Genomic DNA, 24,574 nt, shown 5'->3' on the forward strand with positions numbered 1-24,574 from the left:
CGTGGGATTACTGTGCTTGATTGGCCAGCAAACTCGCCTGACCTGAACCCCATAGAGAATCTATGGGGCATTGCCAAGAGAAAGATGAGAGACATGAGACCGAACAACGCAGAAGAGCTGAAGGCCGCTATTGAAGCATCCTGGTCTTCCATAACACCGCAGCAGTGCCACAGGCTGATAGCTTCCATGCCACGCCACACTGAGGCAGTAATTGCTGCAAAAGGGGCCCAAACCAAGTACTGAGTACATACAGTATGAATGCTTATACTTTTCAGAGACTGTACAATCCTTGTTTTATTGACTGCATGTAATATTCTAATTTTCTGAGATTGTGGATTTGGGGTTTTCATGAGCAGTAAGCCATAATCATCACAATTATGACAAATCACGGCTTGAACTATCTTGCTTTGCATGTAATGAGTCTACCTCATATATTAGTTTCACCTTTTAAGTTGCATTAGTGAAATAAATTAACTTTTGCACGATATTCTAATTTTTCAAGTTTCACCTGTATATATATATATAGTAATTAGCTGGTAGCCCAGCACTCCAGTATCTGGCTGACCGGGCTTTCCTTCTGAGAGCACAGCTGTGCTGTCGGTTTGAATTGTTGCAGCGGTTATGACCGCATAACACATTTGTCTGGAAGAAGGCCCAAGCAGGGGCCGAAACGTCGACTATCACATTAAGAGTTTGATATATTACAAATAAAAACTATTATTTGGATTATAAGTTAATGACCTGTGAGTGCCCTTCAAAAAAAACGTTTTGCCTATATATATTTATGTGTGCATATACGTATATCTGTCTGAAAATAGATATATACATATATAAAATATAAACACATATATATATTTATATGTAAACACACACATACATAGTTAGACATGTATATGTATGTATTTCTTTGTTAAAACCTTTTGCAGCCTTTTTTTCTAACACCTGAAACCTTATATTTTTAAGCCCTTATAACATTATGCAATTTATTGTAATTAATTTTTATGAGACTGTGTTAATATGAGTGTACCTGTACTGTGTAATATATTTTTGATGTGTTTTGTGCAACTTTTAAGTCATGCGTAACAGTTATATAGAGCGTAAGTTGCGATTACGTTCAAGCGTTCACATTTACTTTCAATTTATATGTGCACTATTTCCGATGTTTGCAAAGAGACGCAAATACTTCACATCACTCGCTTGCAACAGTCTATTTCTTGAATCTACTACCCTTTCATGTACAGATTTGTTTTCGAAAATTTCTCCTGAACCTATTACCCTTCTACATGAATCATGACCCCTTCAGACCATGAACCTTATAAGTCACTCCTGCTATGAATAGTTCTTCTAGAAATATAGTCTCCAGAACCGTACACTATATTCAATATGAGGCCATGCCTGTGATCTTGCTTTTCAATCAAGCATCCTACTGGTATTTGCTGCAAATCTTCTGAATTGTTTACCAAATTTAAAATTGTCTAAAAAAATAATGACTTAGTTTCTCTTTCCGTAAAATAAAATTGAGTCTATCATTTTTTTGCATCCTAAATACAACTCACTTTACATTTTTGTAGAACCCTACATATTTTGTTTTATTATTACTTATTTGATCTACCCCTCCTGGCACAACAACTCTGTTATAAATTATTGAACCATGTGCAAACAAAAAAAACACCTTCCATTGAAGCTTGCTACAAATATTACTGATTAATATGTTAAACAGGCCCACACACTTACTGCTGAGGCACACCACTGTGTATCACCCACCATCACAAAAATAAAAACCAACACAATCTGCCCATCTTTCTATGTGAGTGAGGAGGCACTTGGTTTTCTCTGTAAATTACTATTATATCCTGTCTGTGTGAATATACAGATTTGTCAATAATAGATGTTGTGAATGTGAGGCAATATAATGCAACAATGAGTTATTTATTGTACAGATCTAATATATTGGATTTTCAATCTCCTACATCTCCACAGTATACACTTTTTGCAAAACATGGAATACTGGTAAGTTCAGATAATTGAATATTCCATACTGATATATACAGTGTTTAGTATGGAGAAGTGGAGAGTCAAATTTCTAGCTTTGGGATTTAAAGAGACACAAAAAAAATTGTTTCTTTTTTTGGTACTTGCAATTAAGCACCGGATGCAAAAGACATGCATACAAATAAATGTTTTAAAATAATTAAAATTGTAATTTGTTACAAAAATGTAATAGTTTTGCACTCCAGAGACACACCCCTTGAAAGAATATGTTCATCTAATTTTGTCTTCACTGTTCAAACAATCCCTGTATAGAATATTTCAGAGTCAGGCTACTGAACTCTGTACTATGAATTTGAGCCTCTTATAGTAATTTGGTAAACCACAATTTTCCAAATTAAATTAAGGGGACAAATAAAAAAATGAAAGTACATTACAATATACTCTTTAATACACATAATTAAACATTTTATGGGGATTTCAGTTTTAGTTTTATGCACCTTTAAAGCGACAGTCTAGTCCAAATTAAACTTTTATGATTCAGATAGGGCATGCAATTTTAAACAACTTTCCAATGAACTTTTATACTCAAATTTGCTTTGCTCTTTTTTTATTCTTAGTTGAAAGCTAAACCTAGGTAGGCTCATATGCTAATTTTTAAGTCCTGATGCATTATCTGAATGCATTTGACCTTTTTCACAGCTAGAGGGCGTTAGTTTATGTGTTATATAGATAAAATTGTGCTCATGCCCGTGGACTTACTTATGAGAGGGCACTGATTAGCTAAAATGCAAGTCTGGCAAAACAACTGAAATAAGGGGGCAGTCTGCAGAGGCTTACAAGATACAAGGTAATCACAGAGGTAAAAAGTGAATTAATATAACGGTGTTGGTTATGCAAAACTGGGGAATGGGTAATAAAGGGATCGTCTATCTGTTTTAACCATTATAAATTGCCTGGGTTAAAATAATATAAAAAAAGACATCAATTAAACAGTTGATGTCAGAAACTAACATGGATCAATTCTGAAAACAAAAAAACATTTCAAGCTAATTAAATCTAAATTATCAGCTACACATAGAAGCAAAAACAAAAATCAGACACGGACGATATTACGCAAAATGTCTTAGATATTTATTATTTTGCCATGTTTCCAATGACATACAGCTGAGTGTACTCATCAAACAAAATAGCAGACTCCATAGTGTTCATAGTACATGCTACATCAGTCCAATCCAAATGAATCCCTGTGTGCATGACAAAAATCTAACGTCCCAATTGCACTTCATGTGATATTGAACCGGCAGCAAAAAAAAGGCCACCCGAGATCTTCATCAGTGTATGATGCACAGAGAAACCAAGGTACCAATCTAAAAACAATTCCTGGATCCTGTAATCATTATACGTCATCGTTGCTCTAAGTAAGGTTTTAAATTCGATTGGTTGGTGGGTTTTTCTTCTGCTAAATCCTATCCCAACCATTTATAGCTTTTATAGGTTGGCAGGTAGATTTTCTAAATTTGAAAGAATTAATTTTAACATTTCTGGAAGAGTCCAGATTGTCTATTTTATTTTTTAATGCCAGGTAAAGTTTACATTAAAAGGACAGATGTCATCATTGTGAGAACTTAAAGGGACATGAGACCCAAATTTTTTTGTTTCATGATTTAGAAAGAGAATGTAATTCTAAGCAACTTTCCAGTTTACTAATATTATCTAATTTGATGCATTCTCTTGACATTCTTTGTTGAAAAGCATATTTAAATAGGCTCAGTAGATGCTGATTGGTGGCTGCACATAGATGCCTCGTGTGATTGGCTCACCCATGCGCATTGCTAGTTCTTCAAAAAAAGATATCTGAAGAATGAAGCAAGACGATAGAAGTACATTGGAATGTTATTTAAAATTGTATTCTCTATCTGAATCATGAAAGAAACAAATTAAAGGGACATGAAACCCAAATTCTATGTGTAGCTGCTGTGACAAGATTGAGGCGGGTTGTTACTTGAAACAAAATAAGTTAGATCTGTATATGACTTCTCACTAGGATATGTTACAGAGACATAATGTTTAACGCACGCCAACAATGGTAACAAAACAACTGATATATATTTCGCCGGCATGGAACTTGCTTTAAGGAGCAGAACCATCTCAGAAACGCATAGTTCTTATGTTTTGCAAACTATTGCTATGCTCACTAGGAAAGTGATTTCCTTTTGATAAACAGATTAATATGATCATAATGGTAGTCAGTCCGTACTTCTTAATCCTAATAGAGACAATATGTCTGCAAAGTTATAAAAAAGGCCTTAGTTAACCACATTGCAGTCAGGTGAGGACACTAATAGTGACAAAGTCAAGGCTATGACTTTGACTAGATTAGAACTTGTACACATTCAGAAGAAGGGTGCACAAGCTGTCTTGGGAACGATCAAATAGCACCAAGTAGCAGAAGGGCGTGGAATGAGCTGCCAGTATGAAAAACAGTGCGGCTTATATTTTTGTTTTTGAAAAAAGCATCTGGAATGGGCTTTGAGCAACAAATATATATAACAAAGAGCAATAGGTAAACAACGTTTGCCACAAAACATCAACCAATTATTTAACCAGGTCTCTAAAAATAGCTTATCACTTCAAACACACAGGGGGTAACAAAACATTCAGGTGGGTCAAAACCGGACACAGAACTCTTTCTAAAAACTACAAGAAATATACACAAAAAAAATAAATCTGTAGTGACACCACCTCTGCTGTTCCAGTAGCTTTAATTGGTTCACACCAGTTTTTGAAGCAGCCGGCCTGTAAAAAAAAAAACAAGCAATGCGCAAGTACCTTAGACTCACGGCGGCTACTTGTTTTCACCATACCGCCATCTTTTTCCTAATGGTGAAAAATATATAAAGTATAGCAGTAAATGATGCAGATATGAAATAGTAGGTTAGAAATGTTATAATCGTTTTAAAATGAGAAGTTTGTTATCTCCCTGCAAAATAAATTAAGATGATTCATGTCTTTACATTTCCAACTATTGGTTTACTTAAAGGGACATGAAACTCAAAATTTTTCTTTCATGATTCAGATAGAGAATAAAATATTAAACAACTTTCCAATTGACTTATTTTAGCTAATTAGCTTCATTCTCTTGATATCCTTTATTGAGAAGCATATCTAGATAGGCTTAGTAGCTGCTAATTGGTGGCTGCACATAGAAGCCTAATGTGATTGGCTCACCCATGTGCATTGCTATTTCTTCAACAAAGGATAGCTAAAGAATGAAGCAAATTAGATAATAGAAGTAAATTGGAATGTTGTTTAAAAATTGTATTATCTATCTGAATCATGAAAGACATTTTTTGGGTTTAAATGTTCCTTTAAAGAATGGAAACTCAAGATTAATATAAATGCACTTGAAATGAATGACTGACATGACCCAACCTTTCTATAAATTAGAGAACGCAAAGAGACAGATATTTCTGCTTGTAATAGGTGGATAAAAAACAAAAAGAAAGAACAGGGTACGGGAACAAACAGATTTACAACGTCGCGAATGAAAGACACCAAAACCAGGCACATAATACAGATGTATGTATAGATCCTCTGTAATAAATTAAGCAGAATGTTGTGTTGCATATGGCGGAGTAGGGAATTCTTTTTTTTTTTTAATGAGAAAGAACCGTTTTATCCTCTTGGCAGTCAAGGGGTAAATCCCATCATTTCCGCATGGCCCCTGCTGCTCCTATAATGCACGTCAGGCATTTAAAGATTGCAGTGGAAGGAATTTGTTTTAATATGGTCTTTCTCCAGGCTTAGTACAGTCTGCTAAGCCGATGAGCAAAGCAGCTAACAGGTGGGAGAATGTAGTTTGAGAAATGATTTGCCTCAAATTTAAAGCTCCTCATACTCTTCCCCTGAACGTGGCCGGCTTGGTGCCCCGCCCCCAAGGAATGCCTCCAGTTCATCAAAGTCATTCTTCTCCTTGGTCTTTTTGGATTTCTTTTTCTTCTCTTCTTTTCCCTCTTCCTTTTCTTTGCTCTTTTTAGTTTTACTCTTTTTCTTGGTAGATTTATCCTCTTCTGTTGCCTGTTGAGAGAGAGAGTTTGTGAGATATACAGCAAGATCATATAAAGTAATTAAAGGAAGATTTTACTCTAAAAATACAACAGTATTAATATTGTACTTCCTGCAAATGGTCATTGGTTGAAAGATATTATCTACTTATCAAAAATGAATATCAAACCAAATAAACCTTAAAGGGACACTAAACCCAAATTTATTCTTTCATGATTCAGTTAGAGCAGCAATTTTAAGCAACTTTCTAATTTACTCATAATATCAATTTTTCTTTGTTCTCTTGCTATCTTTATTTAAAAAGCAGGAATGTAATTCATAGGAGCCAGCCCATTTTTGGTTGAGAACTTGGGTTATTGGTGGGTAAATGAAAGCCTCCAATAAGCAAGTACTATCCATGGTGCTGAACCTAAAATGGGCTGGCTGCTAAGATTTACATTCCTGCTTTTAAAAACACAATTTATGCTTACCTGATAAATTTATTTCTCTAGTGGTGTATCCAGTCCACGGATCATCCATTACTTATGGGATATTCTCACTCCCAACAGGAAGTTGCAAGAGGACCCACAGCAAAGCTGTTATATAGCTCCTCCCCTCACTACCATATCCAGTCATTCAACCGAAAACAAGCAGAGAAAGGAGAAACCATAGGGCGCAGTGGTGACTGTAGTTTAAATTTAAAAATAACCTGCCTTAAAATGACAGGGCGGGCCGTGGACTGGATACACCACTAGAGAAAAAAATTTATCAGGTAAGCATAAATTGTGTTTTCTCTAGTAAGGTGTATCCAGTCCACGGATCATCCATTACTTATGGGATACCAATACCAAAGCTAAAGTACACGGATGAAGGGAGGGACAAGGCAGGCACTTAAACGGAAGGTACCACTGCCTGTAAAACCTTTCTCCCAAAAATAGCCTCCGAAGAAGCAAAAGTATCAAATTTGTAAAATTTTGAAAAGGTGTGAAGCGAAGACCAAGTCGCCGCCTTGCAAATCTGTTCAACAGAAGCCTCATTTTTAAAGGCCCAAGTGGAAGCCACAGCTCTAGTAGAATGAGCTGTAATTCTTTCAGGGGGCTGCTGTCCAGCAGTCTCATAGGCTAAGCGTATTATGCTTCTTAGCCAAAAAGAAAGAGAGGTTGCCGAAGCTTTTTGACCTCTCCTCTGACCAGAGTAAACAACAAACAAAGCAGATGTTTGTCGAAAATCCTTAGTAGCTTGTAAGTAAAACTTTAAAGCACGAACCACGTCCAAATTGTGTAATAGACGTTCCTTCTTTGAAGAAGGATTAGGACACAAGGATGGAACAACAATCTCTTGATTGATATTCTTCTTAGATACCACCTTAGGTAAAAACCCAGGTTTGGTACGCAGGACTACCTTATCGGAATGAAAAATCAGATAAGGAGAATCACATTGTAAGGCAGATAACTCGGAGACTCTACGAGCCGAGGAAATAGCTACCAAAAAAAGAACTTTCCAGGATAAAAGTTTTATATCTATGGAATGAAGAGGTTCAAACGGAACTCCTTGAAGAACCTTAAGAACCTAGTTAAAGCTCCATGGTGGAGCAACAGGTTTGAACACAGGCTTGATTCGGACCAAAGCCTGACCAAATGCCTGAATGTCTGTCTGGAACATCTGCCAGACGCTTGTGTAAAAGAATAGACAGAGCAGAAATCTGTCCCTTTAAGGAACTAGCTGACAAACCTTTTTCCAAGCCTTCTTGGAGAAAAGATAATATCCTAGGAATCCTGACTTTACTCCACGAGTAACCATTGGATTCACACCAATAAAGATATTTACGCCATATTTTATGGTAAATTTTCCTGGTGACAGGCTTTCGTGCCTGTATTAAGGTATCAATGACCGACTCGGAGAAGCCACGCTTTGATAAAATCAAGCGTTCAATCTCCATGCAGTCAGTCTCAGAGAAATTAGATTTGGATGGTGGAAAGGACCCTGAAGTAGAAGGTCCTGTCTCAGAGGCAGAGTCCATGGTGGAAAGGATGACATGTCCACTAGATCTGCATACCAGGTCCTGCGTGGCCACGCAGGCGCTATTAAAATCACAGATGCTCTCTCCTGCTTGATCTTGGCAATCAGTCGAGGGAGCAGAGGAAACGGTGGAAACACATAAGCCAGGTTGAAAGACCAGGGCGCTGCCAGAGCATCTATCAGAGTCGCCCTGGGGTCCCTGGACCTGGATCCGTAACAAGGAAGCTTGGCGCTCTGTCGAGACGCCATGAGATCCAGTTCTGGTTTGCCCCAGCGATGAATCACTTGTGCAAACACCTCCGGATGGAGTTCCCACTCCCCCGGATGAAAAGTCTGTCGACTTAGAAAATCCGCCTCCCAGTTCTCCACACCTGGGATATGGATAGCTGATAGGTGGCAGGAGTGAATCTATGTCCAACGAATTATCTTTGAGACTTCTAACATCGCTTGTGAACTTCTTGTTCCCCCTTGATGGTTGATGTAAGCCACAGTCGTGATGTTGTCCGACTGAAATCTGATGTACCTCAGAGACACTAACTGAGGCCAAGCCTGAAGAGCATTGAATATCGCTCTTAGTTCCAGAATATTTATTGGAAGGAGAGACTCCTCCTGAGTCCACGATCCCTGAGCCTTCAGGGAGTTCCAGACTGCACCCCAACCTAGAAGGCTGGCATCCGTTGTTACAATTGTCCATTCTGGCCTGCCAAAGGTCATACCCTTGGACAGATGGACCCGAGATAGCCACCAGAGCAGAGAATCCCTGGTCTCTTGGTCCAGATTCAGTTGAGGGGACAAATCTGTGTAATCCCCATCCCACTGACTGAGCATGCAAAGTTGCAGCGGTCTAAGATGTAAGCGTGCAAACGGCACTATGTCCATTGCCGCTACCATTAAGCCGATTACTTCCATACACTGAGCCACCGAAGGTCGCAGAATGGAATGAAGAATCCGGCAGGAATTTAGAAGCTTTGATAACCTGGACTCCGTCAGGTAAATTTTCATCTCTACAGAATCTATCAGAGTCCCTAGAAAGGAAACTCTTGTGAGTGGGGATAGAGAACTCTTTTCCTCGTTCACCTTCCACCCATGCGATCTCAGAAATGCCAGAACTACGTCCGTATGAGACTTGGCAATTTGAAAGTTTGACGCCTGTATCAGGATGTCGTCTAAATAAGGGGCTACTGCTATGACCCGCGCCCTGAGGACCGCCAGAAGGGACCCTAGAACCTTCATGAAGATTCTTGGGGCTGTAGCTAATCCAAAGGGAAGAGCTACAAACTGGTAATATCTGTCTAGAAAGGCAAACCTGAGAAACCGATGATGATCTTTGTGTATCGGAATGTGAAGGTAAGCATCCTTTAGATCCACTGTAGTCATATATTGACCCTCCTGGATCATGGGTAGGATGGTACGAATAGTTTCCATCTTGAATGATGGAACTCTTAGGAATTTGTTTAAGATCTTTAGATCCAAAATTGGTCTGAATGTTCCCTCTTTCTTGGGAACCACAAACAGATTTGAGTAAAAACCCTGTCCTTGTTCCTCTTTTGGAACTGGATGGATCACTCCCATAACTAGGAGGTCTCGTACACAGTGTAAGAATGCCTCTCTATCTGGTTTGCAGATAACTGTGAAAGGAGAAATCTCCCTATGGGGGGAGAAGCTTTGAAGTCCAGAAGATACCCCTGGGATATAATTTCCAACGCCCAGGGATCCTGAACATCTCTTGCCCACGCCTGGGCGAAGAGTGAAAGTCTGCCCCCCACTAGATCCGTTACCGGATAGGGGGCAGTTCCTTCATGCTGTCTTAGAGGCAGCAGCATGTTTTTTAGCCTGCTTACCTTTGTTCCAGGTTTGGCTTGGCCTCCAGACCGCCTTAGACTGAGCAACAGTTCCCTCTTGTCTTGCATTAGAGGAGGTTGATGCCGCACTTGCCTTAGAGTTTCGAAAGGCACGAAAATTAGACTGTTTGGCCCTGGATTTGGACCTGTCCTGAGGAAGGGCGTGACCTTTACCTCCAGTGATATCAGCAATAATATCCTTCAAACCAGGCCCGAATAAGGTCTGCCCCTTGAAGGGAATGTTAAGTAGCTTAGACTTTGAAGTCACGTCAACTGACCATGATTTGAGCCATAGCGCTCTGCGCGCTTGTATAGCAAAACCAGAATTCTTAGCCGTTAGTTTAGTTAAATGAACAACGGCATCAGAAACAAAAGAATTGGCTAGCTTAAGTGCCCTAAGCTTGTCAAGTATGTCATCCAATGGAGTCGCTACCTGTAAGGTCTCTTCCAGAGACTCAAAATAAAACGCCGCAGCAGCAGTGACAGGGGCAATGCATGCAAGGGGCTGAAGGATAAAACCTTGTTGACAAAATATTTTCTTAAGGTAACCTTCCAATTTTTTATCCATTGGATCTAAAAAAGCACAACTGTCCTCAACAGGGATAGTGGTACGCTTTGCTAAAGTAGAAACTGCTCCCTCCACCTTAGGGTCTGCCATAGGTCCCGTGTGGTGGCGTCTATAGGAAACATTTTTCTAAAAATAGGTGGTGGAGAGAACGGCACACCTGGCCTATCCCATTCCTTAGAAATAATTTCTGTAAACCTTTTAGGTATTGGAAAAACATCAGTACACACCGGCACTGCATAGTATTTATCCAGTCTACACAATTTCTCTGGCACTGCAATTGTGTCACAGTCATTCAGAGCAGCTAAAACCTCTTTAAGTAGCACGCGGAGGTGTTCAAGCTTAAACTTAAATGTAGAAATCTCAGAATCAGGAATCCTCCCTGAATCAGAAGCATCATCCACAGACTGAAGTTCCCCTTCTTCAGCTTCAGCATATTGTGAGGCAGTATCAGACATGGTTCTTAAAGCGTTAGTATGCTCTGCATTTCGTCTAACCCCAGAGCTATCTCGCTTACCTCTAAATTCAGGTAGTCTGGCTAATACCGCTGACAGTGTATTATCCATGACTGCCGCCATGTCTTGTAAAGTAAACGCTATGGGTGCCCTTGATGTACTTGGCGCCATTTCAGCGTGAGTCCCTTGAGCGGGAGTCAAAGAATCTGACACGTGGGGAGAGTTAGTCGGCATAACTTCCTCCTCGCTAGATTCCTCTGGTGATAAATTTTTTAAAGACATAATATGATCTTTTTTACTTAGAGTGAAGTCAGTACAATCGGTACACATTCTGAGAGGGGGTTCCACCATGGCCTTTAAACATAATGAACAAAGAGTTTCCTCTATGTCAGACATGTTTATACAGACTAGCAATGAGACTAGCAAGCTTGGAAAACACTTTAATTCAAGTTAACAAGCAAATATAAAAAACAGTACTGTGCCTTTAAGAGAAACAAATTTAGTCAAAATTTGAAAAACAGTGAAAAAAGGCAGTTACACAAACGAAATGTTTACAGTGTATGTAATAGGCTAACAGAGCATTGCACCCACTTGCAAATGGATGATTAACCCCTTAGTTCAAAAAACGGATCAAAAAAACGACATAGACGTTTTTTAACAGTCCCAGCAAAATGCCACAGCTTTACTGTGGCTCCTACCTTCCCCAATAAACGTTTTTAGGCTCTTTAGAGATGTCCTGTAGCATGCAGGGGACTCTTGAGGAAAACTGGATGTCTCAGTCTGTAATTATAACTGCGCAAAAAAGCGCTAAAATAGGCCCCTCCCACTCATATTACAGCAGTGGAAAGCCTCAGGAAACTGTTTCTAGACAAAAAATACAGCCAGCCATGTGGAAAAAATTAGGCCCCAATAAGTTTTATCACCAAGCATATATAAAAAACAATTAAACATGCCAGCAAACGTTTTATATAGCATATCTATAAGGGTATTACCCCTGGGAATAAGCATGATACTAGTCGTTATTAAATCACTGTATTCAGGCTTAACTTACATTTATCAGGAATCAGCAGCATTTTCTAGCATTTCCAATCCTAGAAAAACATCATAACTGCACGCCATTCTCCCCCTGAAGTTACCTCACTCTTCAGACATGTATGAGAACAGCAATGGATCTTAGTTACATCCTGCTAAGATCATAGAAAACTCAGGCAAATTCTTCTTCTATCTTTGCCTGAGAACAAATAGCACAACTCCGGTACTATTTAAAATAACAAACTTTTGATTGAAGTTAATAAACTAACTATTTTTCACCACTTTCCTCTTACTACCTCCATGCGCGTTGAGAGTTGCAAGAGAATGACTGGATATGATAGTGACGGGAGGAGCTATATAACAGCTTTGCTGTGGGTCCTCTTGCAACTTCCTGTTGGGAGTGAGAATATCCCATAAGTAATGGATGATCCGTGGACTGGATACACCTTACTAGAGAAATAAAGATAGCAAGACAACAAAGAAAAATTGATAATAGGAGTAAATTAAAAAGTTGTTTAAAATTTCATGCTCTATCTGAATCATGAAAGAAAAAATGTGGGTTCAGTGTCCTTTTAACCATTAACATTTTCACCAATTCCCATCCAAGGTAAGGGAGGAACTATATTACATCACCAGTCTGCATATATATTATATATTAAACGTTTACATACTGATACTGAAAGAAAAAAAACTTGTATGTGTTTTTGATAGTTTTCTTTTTGAGTTTTAATATGCTATTTTTTGTTTGAAATTTACCTCCTCGGTATGTTTTTAACAATTACCTTATATGGAGATTACTCCAAATTGTAATGGTTAAGGTTTAAAAGGTTTGTGATACTTTTTATATTAGCTTGATAAAGGGGCAAAACGTTGTTCACATGGGCTAATCTTTGGGTTTGCTGCTCCCTATTTAATGGTGAATTTTCAGGCATTTGGGGTTACTCCCCTGGGAAGCATTCACCCCATATTTGAGTTAATATCATTGGATTGCTTATACTTCTAAATACTGATCTCTGCAAATAAAGGACTCAGTAGTATCTACTAATGCTTATTGGCTGATAGATATTTCCTGCTAATCCTCATTGGCTGATAGATATTTCCTGCTGGACATTGGCTGAGATACATCCAACTAATGTGCATTAGCTGATTCTGCTTAATAAGTTTCAGTGTAATCAGTTTTTACATCACATTATTTAATCGTAAAATTACACTTTGAAAATCAGCTATTTTTAGGATGGTAGAATTTATCTAAAAACAATAACCCTTTATTTAAATTTAGGAGGGCAACTAAACAGTCATAGCACACAAACGGATCAATGTTCAAAGTTAGTTATAATACTTACTATGACCCTTTACTAAAGCCAATATTTAATTACAAATTGCTAACATTTACTGCAATAAAGAAGGAAAGCAGCTCCCCCTCCCCCTTGGTATAAAGAATTTAGTATTAAAATAGTGATCTTATTGCAGTACTTGCAAAATATCTTTACGATTATACCACACTCCATAGGCTGCCATCTAGAGGTCATGACCTGTTATTACAACCCAAAACCTCTATTGGGTACTTGAGAATGATTTATGTTAGATTTCCATCACCTCCTTTGTCTTTTTCTTTTTCTTCTTCTTCTCCTTAGAACCTTTGCTTTCCTTATCTGGAAAACAAAGAAACAGACACTAGTTATCAAGTAAAACAGGACTGCACATTCAACACAAGAGGACATGGAAGACAACATTAAACTGACTTGATTCCCACAGAGCGTTTACTTTATATCTACTTTGTTCTCTTGGTGTCCTTTGTTGTAAAGCATGCCTAGGTATGCTAAGGAGCAGCAATGAACTACTGGGAGCTAGCTGTTGATTGGTGGCTGCCTCTTGTCAATCGCTCACCAGATGTGTTCAGTGCATTGCTGCTCAGCAGTAAACCATTTTTTTTTATGTCCATTTAAAGTCTTTATCTCTATAGTATATATCAGCAACAGTGTTCTGCTTAGTAATAGAACGGCATAAAAATGTTTACATTTATGGGGGGAAAAGGAAATGTATGCTTACCTGATAAATTTATTTATTTTACGATATGACGAGTCCACGGATTTCATCCTTACTTATGGGATTACGCCTCCTGGTCAGCAGGAAGTGGCAAAGAGCACCACAGCAGAGCTGTATATATAGCTCCTCCCTTCCCTCCCCCTCCACTCATTCGACCGAAGTTAGGAAGAGAAAGGAAAAGCCAAAGGTGCAGAGGTGACTGAAGTGTAACAAAAAACAAGTAAATACCTGTCTTAGAAAATAACAGGGTGGGCCGTGGACTCGTCATATCGTAAAAGAAATAAATTTATCAGGTAAGCATAAATTTCCTTTTCTTTTACAAGATATGACGAGTCCACGGATTTCATCCTTACTTATAGGATACAATACCAAAGCTATAGGACAAGGATGAAAGGGAGGGACAAGACAGGAACCTAAACGGAAGGAACCACTGCTTGAAGAACCTTTCTCCCAAAACCAGCCTCAGATGAAGCAAAAGTATCAAATTTGTAAAATTTGGAAAAAGTGTGAAGAGACGACCAAGTTGCAGCCTTGCAAATCTGTTCAACAGAAGCATCGTTTTTAAATGCCCATGAGGAAGCCACAGACCTAGTAGAATGAGCCGTAATTCTTTCAGGAGGCTGCTGTCCAGCAGTCTCATATGCCAGACGGATGATACTCTTCAGCCAAAAAAAAAAGAGAGGTAGCCATAGCTTTCTGGCCCCTACACTTTCCAGAAAAAACAACAAATAATGAAGATGATTGACGAAATTCTTTAGTCGCCTGCAAGTAAAACTTCAGAGCACGGACCACGTCCAAGTTATGCAATAGATGCTCCTTCTTAGAAGAAGGATTAGGACATAATGAAGGAACAACAATTTCCCGATTAATATTCTTATTAGAAACAACCTTAGGAAGGAAACCAGGTTTGGTACGTAAAACCACCATATCAGAATGGAAAATAAGATAAGGCGAGTCACATTGTAACGCTGAAAGCTCAGAAACTCTACGAGCAGAAGAAATAGCAACCAAAAATAAAACCTTCCAAGATAACAACTTAATATCTATAGAATGCATGGGTTCAAATGGAACCCCTTGAAGAACATTAAGAACTAAATTCAAACTCCAGGGTGGAGCAATTGGTCTAAACAAAGGCTTGATTCTGGTCAGAGCCTGACAAAAAGATTGAACGTCTGGAACATCTGCCAAACGTTTGTGTAGTAAAATCGACAAAGCAAAGATTTGTCCCTTTAAGGAACTTGCTGATAACCCTTTCTCCAATCCCTCTTGGAGAAAAGATAAAATCCTGGGAATCCTAACTCTATTCCATGAATAGCCCTTGGATTCGCACCAATAAAGATATTTACGCCATATCTTATGGTAGATCTTTCTAGTGACAGGCTTACGTGCCTGAATCAAAGTATCAATGACCGAATCAGAGAACCCCCGCTTAGATAAAATCAAGCGTTCAATCTCCAGTCCCTGAATGAGAAGGTCCTGCCTCAATGGAAGCTTCCACGGCGGCAGAGAGGACATGTCCACTAGATCGGCATACCAAGTCCTGCGAGGCCACGCAGGCGCGATTAGAATTACCGAAGCCCTCTCCTGTTTGATCCGTGCAATCACCCGGGGAAGGAGAGCAAACGGTGGAAACACATAAGCTAGGCACGACCAAGGCATCTATCAGTTCGGCCTGAGGATCCCTTGACCTGGATCCGTATCTTGGGAGCTTTCTGACGAGACGCCATCAGATCCAATTCCGGTCTGCCCCATCTGAGAATCAGGGTGGCAAACACCTCCGGATGGAGTTCCCACTCTCCCGGATGAAACGTCTGTCTGCTTAAAAAGTCCACTTCCCAGTTGTCCACTCCTGGGATGTAGATTGCTGACAGATAACAAGAGTGAGCCTCCGCCCACCGAATTATCTTGGATACTTCTGTCATCGCTAAGGAACTCCTTGTTCCTCCCTGATGATTGATGTAAGCCACAGTCAAGATGTTGTTCGACTGAAAATGGATGAATTTGGCCGAAAACTAAGGCCAAGCCTGAAGCGCATTGAATATTGCTCTCAATTCCAGAATATTGATTGGAAGTAGAGACTCCGACCGAGTCCACACACCCTGAGCCTTCAGGGAATTCCAGACTGCACCCCAACCTAGTAAACTGGCGTCTGTTGTCACTATCACCCATGAGGGTCTGCGGAAGCACGTCCCTTGGGACAGATGATCCGGCGACAACCACCAAAGAAGAGAGTCTCTTGTCTCCTGATCCAGATCTATCTGAGGAGACAAATTTGCATAATCTCCATTCCACTGCCTGAGCATGCTCAGTTGTAGCGGTCTGAGATGAAAACAAGCAAACGGAATGATGTCCATTGCCACCACCATCAATCCAATTACCTCCATGCACTGAGCCACTGATGGCCGAGGATTGGACTGAAGGGCTCGGCATGTATTCAGAATCTTTAACTTTCTGACCTCTGTCAAGAAAATTTTCATGGATATGGAATCTATTAGAGTTCCCAAGAAGGGAACCCTTGTCTGTGGAATTAGTGAACTCTTTTCTAGATTCACCTTCCACCCGTTAGTCCTCAGAAAGGACAGAACCATGTCTGTATGAGACTTTGTCAGATGGTAAGACAACGCCTGGATCAGAATATCGTCTAGATAAGGCGTCACTGCAATACCCCGCAGCCTGAGAACCGCCAGAAAGGACCCTAGAACCTTTGTGAAGATCCTGGGTGCTGTGGCCAACCCGAAGGGAAGAGCCACGAACTGAAAATGTTTGTCCAGGAAGGCAAACCTTAGGAACGGATGATGATCCTTGTGGATAGGAATATGAAGGTATGCATCCTTCAAGTCCACGGTAGTCATATATTGACCCTCCTGGATCAATGGTAGAATTGTTCGAATAGTCTCCATCTTGAAGGATGGGACTCTGAGAAACTTGTTTAGACTCTTGAGATCTAAAATGGGTCTGAACGTTCCCTCTGTTTTGGGAACCACGAAAAGATTTGAGTAAAACCCCTGCCCCTGTTCCAATATTGGAACGGGACAAATTACTCCCATAGTAGAGAGGTCTTTTACACAACGTAAAAACGCCTCTCTTTTTATCTGGTCTACAGACAATCGTGAAAGAAGAAACCTCCCCCTTGGGAGAGAATTTTTGAATTCCAGTTGATACCCTCAGGGGTCCTGAACATCTCTTATCCAAGCCTGGGTAAAAAGAGAAAGTCTGCCCCCTACTAGATCCGGTCCCGGATCGGGGGCCGCCCCTTCATGCTGTCTTGGGAGCAGCAGTGAGCTTCTTGGGTTGTTTACCTTTGTTCCAAGCCTGGTCTCCAGACGGCCTTGGCTTGAGCAAAATTCCCTTCCTGTTTAGCGGAAGAAAAAGCGGGGACTTCTTTGAAGTTCCGAAAGAAACGAAAATTATTTTGTTTACCCCTCAGTTTAGCTGCTTTATCCTGAGTTAGGAGATGACCCTTACCTCCCGTAATGTCAGAAATTATTTCTTTCAAGTTAGGCCCAAATAGGGTTTTCCCCTTGAAAGGAATAGCCAAAAGCTTTGAATTAGATGACACATCAGCAGACCAAGACTTTAACCATAACGCTCTACGCGATAAAATGGCAAATCCGGCATTCTTAGCCGCCAACTTGGCAATCTGAAAGGCGGCGTCCGTAATAAAAGAATTAGCCAGCTTAAGAGCCTTAATTCTATCTAAAATTTCCTCTAAAGGAGTCTCAGTCTTAAGAGACTCTTCTAAGGCGTCAAACCAGAAGGCCGCCCCAGTTGTAACTGGCACAATGCAGGCCGTCGGTTGTAAAAGAAAACCCTGATGAATAAATAACTTCTTTAGAAGACCCTCCAACTTTTTATCCATAGGGTCTTTGAAAGCACAACTGTCCTCAATAGGAATAGTTGTACGCTTAGCCAGGGTAGATATAGCTCCCTCCACCTTAGGGACTGTTTGCCAAGAGTCCCGGACGCTGTCAGCTATGGGATACATTTTCTTAAAATTAGGAGAAGGTGAGAACGGGATACCCGGTCTTTCCCATTCCCGTGTAATAATTTCCGAGATTCTCTTAGGAACCGGAAAGACATCAGAGTAAGCAGGCACCTCTAAATATTTGTCCATCTTACACAATTTCTCTGGTGGAACCACAATAGAGTCACAGTCATCCAGAGTCACTAAAACCTCCCGAAGTAACAGGCGGAGGTGTTCAAGCTTAAATCTGAAGGACATTACGTCCGAGTCCGTCTGAGGTAACACACTTCCCGAGTCGGAAAGTTCCCCCTCAGACAGAAGTTCCCTGACCCCCAATTCAGATCCCTGTGAGGGTACCTCGGAAATAGCCATCAAAGCATCAGAAGTAGCAGGAATCAGAGTGGCCTCTGTCCTGCTGCGTTTGCCCTGCAACACTGGCAACTTAGATAAAACCTCTGTAAGGGTAGATGACATAACTGTAGCCATATCCTGCAGAGTAAATGAAGTGGATGCGGTTGAAGAACACGGTGTCACTTGGGTGGGCGTTAAAGGTTGTGATGCTTGGGGAGAAAGTTGCGGCATACCCTGATTGTCATCAGTCTGAGAATCATCCTTAGACATATTTGCATTAAAGAAAATCTGTTCTTTACATTGTAAGGCCCTTTCAGTACATCAGGGACAAAAAGTAAGAGGGGGTTCCACATTGGCATCTAAACACATAGAAAATGTACTTTCCTGAAGTTCAGACATGTTAAACAGACTAGCAATAGCAATAATAGTCATTCTTTACTTGATATATTGAGCTCTGAAGTCAAATTACATAGACAAAAATTTTGAACTAAAAAAGTGTACTGCGCCTTTAAATAATAAAAGCGCAACAATTTTTCTGCAATCAGTCAAAACAACTTTTGCAACAATAAAAAGTGCCCTTATGTGCCCAAATTAACTTAACAATATTGCTCCGTTCTTGGAAAAGTTATGTATCAATTTTTGTCAACTTTAATCAAAGTTTTAACACACTTCAGGCCCCTGCACCATGCCAATGCTCTGCTGCGGCGCCTACCTGCCCAACATTCACTGTATATAAGGCATGGGAACGCTGCAGTAGACTGTGTATAAGGCGTAGGAAAGCTGCAGTACACTGTATATAAGGCATGGGAACGCTGCAGTAGACTGTGTATAAGGCGTGGGAAAGCTGCAGTACACTGTATATAAGGCATGGGAACGCTGCAGTAGACTGTGTATAAGGCGTGGGAAAGCTGCAGTACACTGTATATAAGGCATGGGAACGCTACAGTAGACTGTGTATAAGGCGTAGGAAAGCTGCAGTACACTGTATATAAGGCGTGGGAACGCTGCAGTAGACCGTGTATAAGGCGTGGGAAAGCTGCACTAGACTGTGTATAAGGAATGAGAAAGCTGCAGTACACTGTATATAAGGCGTGGGAACGCTGCAGTAGACTGTGTATAAGGAATGAGAAAGCTGCAGTACACTGTATATAATGTGTGGGAACGCTGCAGTAGACTGTGTATAAGGAATGAGAAAGCTGCAGTACACTATATATAAGGTGTGGGAAAGCTGTAGTACACTGTATATAAGGCGTGGGAAAGCTGCAGTACACTGTATATAAGGAATGAGAAAGCTGCAGTACACTGTATATAAGGTGTGGGAAAGCTGCAGTACACTGTATATAAGGTGTGGGAAAGCTGTAGTACACTGTATATAAGGCGTGGGAAAGCTGCAGTACACTGTATATAAGGAATGAGAAAGCTGCAGTACACTGTATATAAGGTGTGGGAAAGCTGCAGTACACTGTATATAAGGCGTGGGAAAGCTGTAGTACACTGTATATAAGGAATGAGAAAGCTGCAGTACACTGTATATAAGGAATGAGAAAGCTGTAGTACACTGTATATAAGGTGTGGGAAAGCTGCAGTACACTGTATATAAGGCGTGGGAAAGCTGTAGTACACTGTATATAAGGCGTGGGAAAGCTGCAGTACACTGTATATAAGGTGTGGGAAAGATGCAGTACACTGTATATAAGGAATGAGAAAGCTGCAGTACACTGTATATAAGGTGTGGGAAAGCTGCAGTACACTGTATATAAGGCGTGGGAAAGCTGCAGTACACTGTATATAAGGTGTGGGAAAGCTGCAGTACACTGTATATAAGGAATGAGAAAGCTGCAGTACACTGTATATAAGGAATGAGAAAGCTGCAGTACACTGTATATAAGGTGTGGGAAAGCTGCAGTACACTGTATATAAGGTGTGGGAAAGCTGCAGTACACTGTATATAAGGCGTGGGAAAGCTGCAGTACACTGTATATAAGGCGTGGGAAAGCTGCAGTACACTGTATATAAGGCGTAGGAAAGCTGCAGTACACTGTATATAAGGTGTGGGAAAGCTGCAGTACACTGTATATAAGGAATGAGAAAGCTGCAGTACACTGTATATAAGGCGTGGGAAAGCTGCAGTACACTGTATATAAGGTGTGGGAAAGCTGCAGTACACTGTATATAAGGTGTGGGAAAGCTGCAGTACACTGTATATAAGGTGTGGGAAAGCTGCAGTACACTGTATATAAGGAATGAGAAAGCTGCAGTACACTGTATATAAGGAATGAGAAAGCTGCAGTACACTGTATATAAGGCGTGAGAAAGCTGCAGTACACTGTATATAAGGCGTGGGAAAGCTGCAGTACACTGTATATAAGGCATGGGAAAGCTGCAGTACACTGTATATAAGGCATGGGAAAGCTGCAGTACACTGTATATAAGGCATGGGAAAGCTGCAGTACACTGTATATAAGGTGTGGGAAAGCTGCAGTAGACTGTGTATAAGGAATGAGAAAGCTGCAGTACACTGTATATAAGGCGTAGGAAAGCTGCAGTACACTGTATATAAGGTGTGGGAAAGCTGCAGTAGACTGTGTATAAGGAATGAGAAAGCTGTAGTACACTGTATATAAGGTGTGGGAAAGCTGCAGTACACTGTATATAAGGCGTGGGAAAGCTGCAGTACACTGTATATAAGGTGTGAGAAAGCTGCAGTACACTGTATATAAGGCGTGGGAAAGCTGCAGTACACAGTATATAAGGCATGGGAAAGCTGCAGTACACTGTATATAAGGCATGGGAAAGCTGCAGTACACTGTATATAAGGTGTGGGAAAGCTGCAGTACACTGTATATAAGGTGTGGGAAAGCTGCAGTACACTGTATATAAGGCGTGGGAAAGCTGCAGTACACTGTATATAAGGCGTGGGAAAGCTGCAGTACACTGTATATAAGGAATGAGAAAGCTGCAGTACACTGTATATAAGGAATGAGAAAGCTGCAGTACACTGTATATAAGGCGTGGGAAAGCTGCAGTACACTGTATATAAGGCGTGGGAAAGCTGCAGTACACTGTATATAAGGCATGGGAAAGCTGCAGTACACTGTATATAAGGCATGGGAAAGCTGCAGTACACTGTATATAAGGCGTGGGAAAGCTGCAGTACACTGTATATAAGGTGTGGGAAAGCTGCAGTACACTGTATATAAGGCGTGGAAAAGCTGCAGTACACTGTATTTAAGGTGTGGGAAAGCTGCAGTACACTGTATATAAGGCATGGGAAAGCTGCAGTACACTGTATATAAGGTGTGGGAAAGCTGCAGTACACTGTATATAAGGCGTAGGAAAGCTGCAGTACACTGTATATAAGGCGTAGGAAAGCTGCAGTACACTGTATATAAGGCGTGGGAAAGCTGCAGTACACTGTATATAAGGCTTAGGAAAGCTGCAGTACACTGTATATAAGGTGTGGGAAAGCTGCAGTACACTGTATATAATGCGTGGGAAAGCTGCAGTACACTGTATATAAGGTGTGGGAAAGCTGCAGTACACTGTATATAAGGCGTGGGAAAGCTGCAGTACACTGTATATAAAGTGTGGGAAAGCTGCAGTACACTGTATATAAGGCGTGGGAAAGCTGCAGTACACTGTATATAAGGCGTGAGAAAGCTGCAGTACACTGTATATAAGGTGTGAGAAAGCTGTAGTACACTGTATATAAGGCGTGGGAAAGTTGCAGTACACTGTATATAAAGTGTGGGAAAGCTGCAGTACACTGTATATAAGGCGTGAGAAAGCTGCAGTACACTGTATATAAGGTGTGAGAAAGCTGTAGTACACTGTATATAAGGCGTGGGAAAGCTGCAGTACACTGTATATAAGGTGTGGGAAAGCTGCAGTACACTGTATATAAGGTGTGGGAAAGCTGCAGTACACTGTATATAAGGAATGAGAAAGCTGCAGTACACTGTATATAAGGTGTGAGAAAGCTGCAGTACACTGTATATAAGGCGTGGGAAAGCTGCAGTACACTGTATATAAGGCATGGGAAAGCTGTAGTACACTGTATATAAGGCATGGGAAAGCTGTATTACACTTTATATAAGGCATGGGAAAGCTGCAGTACACTGTATATAAGGCATGGGAAAGCTGTAGTACACTGTATATAAGGTGTGAGAAAGCTGCAGTACACTGTATATAAGGCGTAGGAAAGCTGCAGTACACTGTATATAAGGCGTGGGAAAGCTGTAGTACACTGTATATAAGGTGTGAGAAAGCTGCAGTACACTGTATATAAGGTGTGGGAAAGCTGCAGTACACTGTATATAAGTAATGAGAAAGCTGCAGTACACTGTATATAAGGCGTGGGAAAGCTGTAGTACACTGTATATAATGCGTGGGAAAGCTGCAGTACACTGTATATAAGGCGTGGGAAAGCTGCAGTAGACTGTATATAAGGAATGAGAAAGCTGCAGTACACTGTATATAATGCGTGGGAAAGCTGCAGTACACTGTATATAAGGAATGAGAAAGCTGCAGTACACTGTATATAAGGTGTAAGAAAGCTGTAGTACACTGTATATAAGGAATGAGAAAGCTGCAGTACACTGTATATAAGGAATGAGAAAGCTGCAGTACACTGTATATAAGGCATAGGAAAGCTGCAGTACACTGTATATAAGGCATAGGAAAGCTGCAGTACACTGTATATAAGGCGTGGGAAAGCTGCAGTACACTGTATATAAGGCATAGGAAAGCTGCAGTACACCGTATATAAGGCATAGGAAAGCTGCAGTACACTGTATATAAGGTGTGGGAAAGCTGCAGTACACTGTATATAAGGTGTGGGAAAGCTGCAGTACACTGTATATAAGGCGTGGGAAAGCTGCAGTACACTGTATATAAGGTGTGGGAAAGCTGCAGTACACTGTATATAAGGTGTGGGAAAGCTGCAGTACACTGTATATAAGGCGTGGGAAAGCTGCAGTACACTGTATATAAGGCGTGGAAAAGCTGCAGTACACTGTATATAAGGCGTGGGAAAGCTGCAGTACACTGTATATAAGGCATAGGAAAGCTGCAGTAAACTGTATATAAGGCGTGGGAAAGCTGCAGTACACTGTATATAAGGCGTGGAAAAGCTGCAGTACACTGTATATAAGGTGTGGGAAAGCTGCAGTACACTGTATATAAGGCGTGGGAAAGCTGCAGTACACTGTATATAAGGCATGGGAAAGCTGCAGTACACTGTATATAAGGCATGAGAAAGCTGCAGTACACTGTATATAAGGCATAGGAAAGCTGCAGTACACTGTATATAAGGCGTGGGAAAGCTGCTGTACACTGTATATAAGGCGTGGGAAAGCTGCAGTACACTGTATATAAGGCGTGGGAAAGCTGCAGTACACTGTATATAAGGCGTGGGAAAGCTGCAGTACACTGTATATAAGGTGTGGGAAAGCTGCAGTACACTGTATATAAGGCGTGGGAAAGCTGCAGTACACTGTATATAAGGCGTGGGAAGCTGCAGTACACTGTATATAAGGCGTGGGAAAGCTGCAGTACACTGTATATAAGGTGTGGGAAAGCTGCAGTACACTGTATATAAGGCGTGGGAAAGCTGCAGTACACTGTATATAAGGCATAGGAAAGCTGCAGTAAACTGTATATAAGGCGTGGGAAAGCTGCAGTACACTGTATATAAGGCGTGGAAAAGCTGCAGTACACTGTATATAAGGTGTGGGAAAGCTGCAGTACACTGTATATAAGGCGTGGGAAAGCTGCAGTACACTGTATATAAGGCATGGGAAAGCTGCAGTACACTGTATATAAGGCATGAGAAAGCTGCAGTACACTGTATATAAGGCATAGGAAAGCTGCAGTACACTGTATATAAGGCGTAGGAAAGCTGCAGTACACTGTATATAAGGCATAGGAAAGCTGCAGTACACTGTATATAAGGCATAGGAAAGCTGCAGTACACTGTATATAAGGCATGGGAAAGCTGCAGTACACTGTATATAAGGCATGAGAAAGCTGCAGTACACTGTATATAAGGCATAGGAAAGCTGCAGTACACTGTATATAAGGCGTGGGAAAGCTGCTGTACACTGTATATAAGGCGTGGGAAAGCTGCAGTACACTGTATATAAGGCGTGGGAAAGCTGCAGTACACTGTATATAAGGCGTGGGAAAGCTGCAGTACACTGTATATAAGGCGTGGGAAAGCTGCAGTACACTGTATATAAGGCGTGGGAAAGCTGCAGTACACTGT

The 24,574-nt window shown here is 40.7% G+C and overlaps 1 protein-coding gene across 2 annotated transcripts in view; it reads right to left on the reverse strand.

The window, feature by feature from the left end:
* Positions 1-3,101: 3,101 nt before the first annotated feature.
* Positions 3,102-24,574, reverse strand: part of RABL6 (RAB, member RAS oncogene family like 6) — a 169,799-nt gene continuing 148,326 nt past the window's right edge. For both annotated transcript variants that reach the window (XM_053695822.1, XM_053695821.1), the window contains exons 15-16: positions 13,545-13,600; positions 3,102-6,069 (exon numbers count right to left, since the gene is read on the reverse strand). In XM_053695822.1, the coding sequence (XP_053551797.1) occupies positions 5,875-6,069; positions 13,545-13,600 (251 nt within the window). In that variant the 3' untranslated portion in view covers positions 3,102-5,874. The remainder of the gene's footprint in view (positions 6,070-13,544; positions 13,601-24,574) is intronic.

This window comes from Bombina bombina, chromosome 12, assembly GCF_027579735.1.
Source record: "Bombina bombina isolate aBomBom1 chromosome 12, aBomBom1.pri, whole genome shotgun sequence".
NCBI classification, from domain to species: domain Eukaryota; kingdom Metazoa; phylum Chordata; class Amphibia; order Anura; family Bombinatoridae; genus Bombina; species Bombina bombina.